Raw genomic sequence first — 10,367 nt, 5'->3', positions numbered from 1 at the left:
GTCATATTATGTATTATTATTTTCGTTCGTATATTTATAAACCTGCCATAATATTACATACATACTGTATGTACGGACAACAAAAAATCATAATATTAGACAATAATAATAATTAATTAATTAAAATAAAAAAGAACTTATACAGTAAACGCTAAATGGAAGAGAAGACAACTAAACCCTAAGACGCGATGATAAAAGTAAGTGAATCACTTAAAAACTACGAAAAATACAATGCTTACTATAAAAAAATATTTTGAACTTTTCATACTTGTCAATCAACTTTCGATCCTACGTCGCGTATTTATAGAGGCGGTTTTTGTTTGTTTTGGCACAGTACTTGATACTCTTAAATCAAAATAGTTGGAGAAAAATTACTGTATTGGTGAACTTTTTTCATTATAATTTTCAAAAATGCTTTTTAATTGCTTTAATTAGCATTTAATTTAGCAAAAAATTAATAAAGTTTTCTTCGTCCTTTTAGGTAAGTTGCAGATAATCTGTTAAAATCGTTCTTTTACAGAATTTTATAAGCAAAGATATACAAGACAATTATTTGTTGACATTGCACTATTCGGATTTTATTTACCTACAGAATTAATTTATTTTGACACGAATTTTAATACATTTACAAAAAAATAGGGAGTTGCATATATAGTATTTATAAATCAAATTATGTGCCTAATTTATTATGTTTAAGAAGAGAGCACATGTTTTCAAAGAATAGTTTTCTGCAACCACTTTGTTTTAAGATTTCTCAGTGCTGACCAAAAAATTACACTTTTGTCAACCGAGCCCGACTCGGCAGCCATATTGAGTTGTCATGTCATATCCGCCATATTGTCATCTAAATTCAACTGTCAAACGAAAATCAACCTTAAACCTATATAATACAGAGTTTAGAACTAAACAACTGCTCCAAACTGTACTGTACGTAATCGAGAGACTACTTTGGAGTACAATTCGCAATTGATCCAATCAAGAGAGATTGGGCCGAAGCACACTCATAATACAAGACGCAACTTGAAAAACGCGGCGTCTTTTTGAGTTCAATCAAATTGTAATAATTTCTATACCAAGGTAATTATTTTATAACTACGTTAAGGATTACTTAATTTTTTTTAATTTATCGCTTTACCAAAATCATATATATACCTGATAAAAAATGATAATGTGGCTAAGATGGGAAGCGTTTGCTAGAAGAATTGAAAGCAAAGCGTGGTAATGAAGTTTTTTTTTTATACCAGGGTGTGTTTAAAACCCTCTTAAGTCAAGGTTCTAACTTAAACAAAAGTAACTATATCTGATTTCGACTACAAATATAATCAGCACCGCTTCCATTAGTGTACTATTTAATTATATTAGATGACAAGTCATTTTGAATGCGATCGCACCTGGTGGTAAGTGATTAAATGACGATAGTGTAAGATGAAAGTGAATTAACTTGCAAGAAGTATGGCAGTTTAATTAAACCCATACCTCTAATAGGTTTTTATGCGAATTCGTGCCAAAACCATTTGGTGGTTGTTTTTGCTGGTAGGAAATAGGCCCTCTGGTCTGATTAGACAAAGAAATTATAAATTGCTTCTGACTGGAATCGAACCCAGTACCTCAAAAGACCACAGAGCTTACCACTGCACTAGAGAGGTCTTCAATCTAGCAATAGAAATTAAAACAATTTGATTTGAGGCAAAAAAAACTTCAAGTTATTTCGAATAGTGTCTTGTTTTATGAGTGTGATTCTACCCTTAATATCATCCTATACTCCTAAAGCGCTGTCATGTATTAAAGCGATCGTTAATTTAAAAAAAAAACAGTATCATACAAAATCGATTTGATAAAAAAAAAATTAAAATGCAACTACAAAATACATAATCATATACGATTGAAATATTGAGCTTCAAAATTAAATATCATATAATTTTTTTCTATATACACAAATTAATTGATTACGTCATAATTTTTACGTGTCAAATTTTTTTCAAAGTTTATTATGTTTTCATATTATGTTATTATGCAGAATTTAAACTATAAATTACAAAAAATATTTAAATAATATGGCATTTTCGTATAAATAGTTTTTTTTTTGCTAAAATTATTTATTAGATGCCGAAGAAACATTATTCTTTTTCACTCATAAAATTTGCGAAAAACTCAAAAATATATTCGTCCTGTCAAAATTTGGCAAAAAACAAAGTTTACCATACAAAATATTTAGTTTTTCGTGCAATTTCGTTAAAATTCATGCAAATATTTATTTACACATTTTTTTTCATTCAATAAATTAAAAATCAGTAAAAAAATCGATAATTTTTAAAAATCATATATAAATATTACAAAAAATATTTTGTGTAGTAATCTTTGCATTTGTAACTTGACATAAAATATAATGTATAAGTACAAAATCAAAAAAAAAAATAAGAGCTACATTTAATTTATAAAAAAAAAACGTGTGTAAAATAAAAAATAATAAAGATACGCAAAAGCGTAAATTAACCGGTTTAAAAAATTCATTTTTCACTGGAGTGTGAGATAGCTGATTTTATTAAAATAATAAAATTCTTAAGTACATATACATAAGTTAGCAGCCAGTTTTGTCTAATGATCAATCATAATAATTATTCAAACATTGCAACGCAAAGCCAAAAAAATCAGTATTTGAGATTAGTTAAATAAAAACACACGTTAAAATGCAAAAAAAAAAAATTGATTTTTTCGCTACTTTAAGAGTATTTTTATTACTTACAATTAATGTAAAAGTATTCAGATTTCTGTAAAAACTACTATTGAAATATTAAAAAAAAAACCTTGTAAAATATTCACTACAAAAGTATGTAAATGTTACCTATTGCCGATTTGAAAACCTTGTAAATAAAATTATTCGATAATTTTAACCAAAAATCTTATTTTTTTGGCTTGGCGTGACAATACGTTCATTCTATTGTTTCCACTTCACACATTTACAAAAAAATATCGACGAACTGAGCGATTTTCGTACTTACCACAATAAATATTCGATTTATAATTGATTTCGTTAAAAAAATCAATATTGGAAATCAATTATAAACCAAAAACCAAAAAAAGAACCTAATTAGTCGCAATAAATGCGAAAATCGCTCGATTTTTTCAAACATCCGCTCAAAATCATACCTAGACATAACTTGATATATCCGAAGTCCACTTTCGGATTTATTGTCAAGCGTTAAAACTTTAGCTGCTGAGCACATTTTGAAAAAAAACTCCATGTGAAAAAAAAAATCAACCAAAATGATACGACGAGCGATGTTGCCATGTTTGTATAAAAAAAATGGACTCCGGAACCTTATAAGTATAACCTACGCTTATGGCAGCGAAAAAAAAGTTAATATTTAAAATCGGTATGTAATTAAAAATATCTTTTTTTCCGTATATACTATTTTATCAATTATTACACTAAAGGGCTACCTATACATAAATCTAGGCTATTTTATTTTACAATTGTGGATAACCCAATGTCTTTGGGTGTTTGACGTCATCTAACGTCACTCCACTGTATGACGTCATCCGTTTATATTATAAAACTATAATATACACACTTAACTATTCAAGTCCGGTTATTCACTACGCACTGCTTTTTCAACACTCTTTGGAAATTGTAGTCTATTTTTTTTTATAATCACCACAGAATAAAAAAGTAAAACGCGTCTACAGACGCGCTTGGGTGTACCTGAGTAACAATTTGAACTACAGAGTACAGACGTGTGCTAATGACGTCAGTGTATAAAATAAAATCACTGGGATTTTTTAAATCTATTTTTTTAAATTAAAGTAACGCCTTTTAATATTTATGTAGTGTGTGATTTAATTTATTAGAATATATTTTAGTATCGCTTTAAATGCAAAAAATCTTTCAAAATTATATGAAAAAGTAGTAAAGGAAGATTTTAAAATTATCTGAACTTAGTTATGTCACGCTATCAAAAATTTAACAAAAAAGATAAAAAAAAACTATGACAGTTCAAGAAAACAGAAAAAATACTGACAGAAAAAATGTTGAGTTGAAAAAAATATACGAAAATTTTAATTTTCAATAAATAATAAAATTATTTTTCCATATAAAAACTTTAAAAAAATCCACTTTAAAAAAAAAACATTTTTCGCATTAAAAGCAATACTTAAACATATTTCACAGATATTCACACAGATAAATGACTAACACCCCCTAGTACCGGCTAGGGGTCGCGGGTGGGGTCCAACTGTTGTGGAGAGGGGTTCACGGGGGTCGGAGGGGTTCACGGCAGCGCGCAGAGGCGCGAGGGGCGTCGCTATTGCTGCGGCGGCCCTGAGGGAGGCTGCCCTGACACCTGGCCCATGCCCTGTAGATAAACATTAATAAAGTAAGAAAAGTGGTGATATTAAAAAAACTGGCCAAGTGCGAGTCGGACTCGCGCACCGAGAGTTCCGTACTCTAGTATTTTTTCGACATTTTGCAGGATAAATCAAAAACTATTATGCATAAAAATAAATAAAATTCTGTTTTAGAATGTACATGTAAAGCCCTTTCATATGATACCCCACTTGGTATAGTTACCTAATTACTTTGAAATTTGAAACACATTGTTATTTTTTTTTTAATAGTGTACTTTGAAAAAAAAAAAGAATATTAGCCATGTTAAATGACTAATATTCTCCTTTCCTCTCCAACTAAGCGTCAGGCTTGTGATAGGAGTAGGTACGACAATAGTGCAACGGGCGGGGTTTGAACCGTCGACCTTTCGGTTTTCAGTCCACTCCTATACCGGTTGAGCTATTGAGGCTCTCAATTATAGCTTATAGCTCGTTCACACAGGATGCGTAAGCGTAGACGTAGCGCGTACCATTGCGTTGTAATGTATGGAACTGTATGAAAGATGGCACACCGTATGCGTAACCCGGTGTGTTAGGGGTTTACGCGCGTCACGTGTACGTGCTTGGTGTGAATCGGCCTTTATTGTTAAGGTTTATACTCACAGGCATGGGTTGGTAGTGGTGCAAGGGCGCGGCGAGTAGTTTGGGAGCATCTTCCGCTTTTTCCTCTTCGCGTCGCTTTAGACACGCCGCTTTCGGGTTCAGGTTACGTTCTGAAAATCACGCTAATATTATAAAGGCGATAGTTTGTGTGTATGTATGTATGTGTGTGTGTGTATATTTGTTACTCCTTCACGCAAAAACTACTAGACGGATTTGGCTGAAATTTGGAATGGAGATAGATAATATCCTGGATTAGCACATAGGCTCCTTTTATGCCGGAAAATCAAAGAGCTCCCTCGGGATATCAAAAACCTAAATCCAGGCAGACGTAGTCGCGGGCATCAGCTAGTCAATAATAAAAAACGTTTTTTCTGGGTTTGCGCGAGTACATCGTAATAAGTGATATAATAAGCCTACGCTGACCTAGATACGGTAAGGTTATCTTGATTACAAAGACGAATTTAAGCGAGTCAAATATAAGAAAGGGGTTTATGGATTCAAAAAGTATAGTATACTTCGATAATAAGTATCTGCGGCTTGTCACTCTTCAGATAAGTTATACATATCCAACTCAGCTCTTTTAGCGCTTCGTTTTTTTTAAAGAATATTAGCCATGCTAATCATGACTAATACTCCCCTTTCCCCTCCAATTAAGCGTAAAGCTTGAGCCAGGAGTGGGTGCGACAATAGTGCAACGGTTGGGGTTTGAACCGCCGACCTTTCGGAATTCAGTCCGCTCCTCAACCGTTGATCTATCGAGGTTCGTTTATGTCCCTTACCCTTATCCTGGAGATAAGTCACAGACTAGGAGTGGTATACTGACCTCTGACTTGCTGTTCCAGCGTCATGATGACTTCCACAGCCATGTTGAGGATGCCCAGCTTGGTCTGCGGCTTGTCGCTCTTCAGGTGCGTCATACACATCCGACCCAGCTCTTTTAGCGCTTCGTTTATGTCCCTTACCCTTATCCTGGAGATAAGTCACAGACTAGGAGTGGTATACTGACCTCTGACTTGCTGTTCCAGCGTCATGATGACTTCCACAGCCATGTTGAGGATGCCCAGCTTGGTCTGCGGCTTGTCGCTCTTCAGGTGCGTCATACACATCCGACCCAGCTCTTTTAGCGCTTCGTTTATGTCCCTTACCCTTATCCTGGAGATAAGTCACAGACTAGGAGTGGTATACTGACCTCTGACTTGCTGTTCCAGCGTCATGATGACTTCCACAGCCATGTTGAGGATGCCCAGCTTGGTCTGCGGCTTGTCACTCTTCAGGTGCGTCATACACATCCGACCCAGCTCTTTTAGCGCTTCGTTTATGTCCCTTATCCTTATCCTGGAGATAAGTCATGCTTTATGAGTTTTAAAACTTCATACTAGGAGAAGTAATAGAGCATGAAAAAGGAAGAGTATGGTTGATATGAGTACAGATGGCTTTGCTGAAACATTACTTAGTCACAATACATGTCAAATACATATTATAACATACATAAATTACAAGTCATAATATATTATTTTCACAGCAAATGTCAGCTAAACATACATAGGGGTCACAGTATTAAATTGAAGAGCAGAATTTTAGTTACGAGACCTTACACGTTTCAAATTGTTAGTTGTTCTATAAAATATGTCAGGTGTCGTGTAGTTAGTATTTATATTTTTTTTTCTATTTATTTATATTAAATGAAACATATTATTTATATGTTTTTTTTTTTTTCAAATTGTCCATTAGTTTTGAGCTGTGTGTTGATAGACAAGTGCTTTTCCTTTTATATTACATTTATAATTTTAGTAATTCTATCTGTTTTCTTCAGAAATCCTTCTGATTGCCGCTTACGTAACTGACTGAATGTAAAGTGAACATTTACATCACACTATTAGAATTATGTTAGACCATAGCACTAGACTGGTGTTTGCTATTTGCAGCCCAAATAGACCGTAGTCTGTGCTAGGACTGACAAAAATCATCGGCCTTACAGTATTTTGACACAATTCCAATTTCTGTCTTTTTTTGAGCGAAGTGATTAGAAAGAAAAGCGAGAAAAGAAAAGAAATGAGTACTTTGGCTTTGCTCAGAATTAAGTTTCAGTTAAAACGAGATAGATTTATGCCAGCAATATAACGCTGTCTCGTTTTAACAGTGTCTTAAGTCGGAGCAAAGTCAAAGTTCGCTTCGCTTTATCAATCGTAAACGTCTAATGACCTATTAAATTTTTCTTTCAAGATTACCATGCAAACATTCAAGTGAAAATGTACCTTATATCTATAGACATAAAACTCACCTTTCCCTAGCATTGTTAGCTTGCCGCCTCTCTTTCTCCCGTAGAGCTTTGGCTTGTGGGTCCATTTCGTCGTCACCTTCGTCGGCGGATGAGCAACTAGCATGCAAATATCAGCCTTGAGGACATTGATTTGTATAAACTTAAGAGAGAATTTCGTTTGACGCTTACTTGATTATACTAGCCAAGTATCTTAGTAACAATTATTTATTATTATTGAAGGACAGTTTTTCCAAAACTCACGAAAGTCTAGATAGACTGGTCTAACTTAGGTTGAAATCTACAAAGCGCTCTTTAACTTTGCTTAGACTTGAGTTTCAGTTAAAACGAGACAGATTTACGCCAGCGGTATAACGCTGTCTCGTTTTTAACACTTCAAAAATAGCTCAAAACAGAGATCAATATAGCACACTTTGACTTTGCTCATACAGAAAGACAGTGAAAATTGACATATGTCAATTCCGTTTGGAATATTCCAAAAAACTCCTTAAAATAAAGAGTATGAAAAAATTAAAAAAAGACAGTGTAAAAACGAAAAGAAAAATAAATCTGACCCGTTTTAACTGAAACTAAAATCTGAACAAATTGAAAATCGACTGCCTTTTATCTAATTAATTAATTAGACAAGTGTAAATTAATAATTTTCAACACCCCCGACAAGTGAAGGTTACAGTAACTAGAAAAGAGCTGATAACTTTCAAACGGCTGAAACGATTTTCTTGGACTATTCCGCGCCTACAATCGAATCCAAAGTATCTGAGTTTTCCAAAACATCATTTTCAAATAAATAATTATGTATATCTAGGCAACGTCCATCTTGACAGCTCGACATTTGTCAATTGACACTTGAATATTATGAACCTAAGGGTTATCTAACCTTCTTTTCTACAAGAAAACTATAAAAGAGCTGATAACTTTCAAACGGCTGAACCAATTTTTTTGGATTATAGCTAAGAACACTCTCGATCAAGCCACCTTTCAAACAAAAAAAACTAAATTAAAATCGGTTCATTCGTTTAGGCGCTACGATGCCACAGACAGATAAACAGATACACAGATACACAGATACACAGACACACAGATACACAGATACACACGTCAAACTTATAACACCCCTCTTTTTGGGTCGGGGGTTAATAAAAGGCAGTCGATTAAATTAAAAGAATAATAAAAACCATTGATAGGCCATGGACTTGCAAACTATCATGTTTATCTGCTCAAATATTACATTTACGTACTACGAAATCCATACTATCCGTATCCATACTAATATTATGAATGCGAAAGTGTGTCTGTCTGTCCGTCTGTCTGTCTGTCCGTCTGTCTATCTGTCTGTCTGTCTTCTACGTTTTCACGGCCCAACCGTTGAACCGATTTTAATGAAATTTGGTACAGACTTGAGATACATCCCGGGGAAGGACATAGGCTACTTTTTATCCCGGAAAATCAAAGAGTTCCTACAGAATTAAAAAAAACCGAAATCTACGCGAGTGAAGCCGCGGGCACCCGCGGCTTCACTCGCGTGGGTATAGTTATAAGATAGCAGACACAGTGATGTTAATGTATGTGGAATGCATCTAATATTTAAAAAAAGTGAATTTCAGATTTTTTACATAGCAACACCACACACAAGGGACAGCGTGACACTTCACAAGATGGCGGCGTTAGTTCCGATTTTGGCCACGCGCCAAAAGATCCTTGTCGCACACTAGTTCAGTTATTACAAAAAAAAAACCTCCGAACTTACCTCCGAAGCAAAGGCAGCGCGCGAGAGAGTTCAGCCGACCGCCTGTTTCCAAAAAAACAACTTACTGACTAAATGCGTGACACACATACACACACTAAGCATGATGCATACAGCGTTGCTACGCGTCACCAAAGTTGGGAATACACAGATTTACAATCTATTTTTCCTGCTAAATATCATTGTAGAGCAAGAAACTCGGCGGCTGCTCTTTTTGAATATTCAAATCAATACAGTTCCAACTTTAGTGACGTGATATTTGTTCTACACTTACTGTATAAATTAACATTTTTTTTCTAAAAGCCAAGGTTTGTGTTAATTGGGGTTAATAGTCCGAACGCACTTACGCTGCGCCTTGATCCATACAAAACTCATCCTACTAATATTATAAACGCGAAAGTTTGTATGCATGGATGGATGTTTGTTACTCTTTTACGCAAAAACTACTGAGCGGATTTGGCTGAAATTTGGAATGGAGATTGATTATACCCTGGATTAACACATAGCTTATTTTTTATCCCGGAAAATCAATGAATTCCCACGGGATTTTTAAAACCCTATATCCACGGAAACGAAGTCGCGGGCGTCAGCTAGTATAAACCATATTTGTTGCGTCGCTCAGCGCAAGTGTGTTTGGACCTTAATTATGCACCTAGACAAAAATTAGTATTCCTATAAAAAAGATAGATCCATTTTTTTCAAAGTGAAAACTTCTTGAGAGACTTCGTCTGTGTCGGTGTTAGCTGGCGGGAGTGCTCTGCCTTTTTGGAGTGTTTTTTTTTTTTGTTAAAACTGACTGGAAAGCGCTCTACTTGTATAGTTTCCCTAACTTGTTACAAATAACTACAAACTTGACATTGGCTAATCTTTGTAAAGCCAGACGAGAGAGAGAAAAAAAAAAAACTTCTTGAGGCGATTTTTGAATGGGTGGAAACTTTAAGGCCGCGTCAACGACATGCAAATATTAGTGATGCTCAGGTGTCAACAGATGTAAGAACATATTTTTTATTTAAAATTTTCTTTAATAAAAATAAAAACAGTGAGCAAACGAGCACGCGGATCGCCTGAGGTTAAGTGATTACCGCCGACCATGAACATTTGCAGTACTAGAGGCAACTAATACCTCCAACTTCATAACGAGTAGGTACCTACAATCTACGAAAAAAAACACATAGACATACAGACAGACACGAATTTTTTTTTTTTGTGTTATAGGTATATTTAATACTGTGACCCAATGTTGTTAGCATGACGGAAGCGCTGAAACTATAAACAAATGATTTGTTAGTATGTATGTATGTTACATGATATGAGTAAATACATTTTTTCAGTAGTAATTAAAGTAAAAGTACATAAACC

At 34.3% G+C, this 10,367-nt stretch overlaps 1 protein-coding gene across 7 annotated transcripts in view; it reads right to left on the bottom strand.

The window, feature by feature from the left end:
• Nucleotides 1-264: 264 nt before the first annotated feature.
• Nucleotides 265-10,367, bottom strand: part of LOC123879009 (protein daughterless) — a 131,245-nt gene continuing 121,142 nt past the window's right edge. For 2 of the 7 annotated variants that reach the window (XM_045926467.1, XM_045926469.1), the window contains 4 exons: nucleotides 7,268-7,363; nucleotides 6,176-6,321; nucleotides 4,987-5,096; nucleotides 265-4,352 (listed from right to left, as the gene is read on the bottom strand). In XM_045926467.1, the coding sequence (XP_045782423.1) occupies nucleotides 4,302-4,352; nucleotides 4,987-5,096; nucleotides 6,176-6,321; nucleotides 7,268-7,363 (403 nt within the window). In that variant the 3' untranslated portion in view covers nucleotides 265-4,301. Of the gene's footprint in view, nucleotides 4,353-4,986; nucleotides 5,097-6,175; nucleotides 6,322-7,267; nucleotides 7,364-9,011; nucleotides 9,054-10,141; nucleotides 10,269-10,367 lie in introns of those variants that run through there. The other 5 variants (XM_045926470.1, XM_045926468.1, XM_045926473.1 and 2 more) reach the window with 3 other exon arrangements.

The sequence above is a fragment of the Maniola jurtina genome, chromosome 27 (assembly GCF_905333055.1).
Source record: "Maniola jurtina chromosome 27, ilManJurt1.1, whole genome shotgun sequence".
Taxonomy (NCBI): Eukaryota; Metazoa; Arthropoda; class Insecta; order Lepidoptera; family Nymphalidae; genus Maniola; species Maniola jurtina.
The sequence above is the reverse complement of the archived record's forward strand: the minus strand, read 5'-3'. Positions and strand labels throughout refer to the sequence as shown.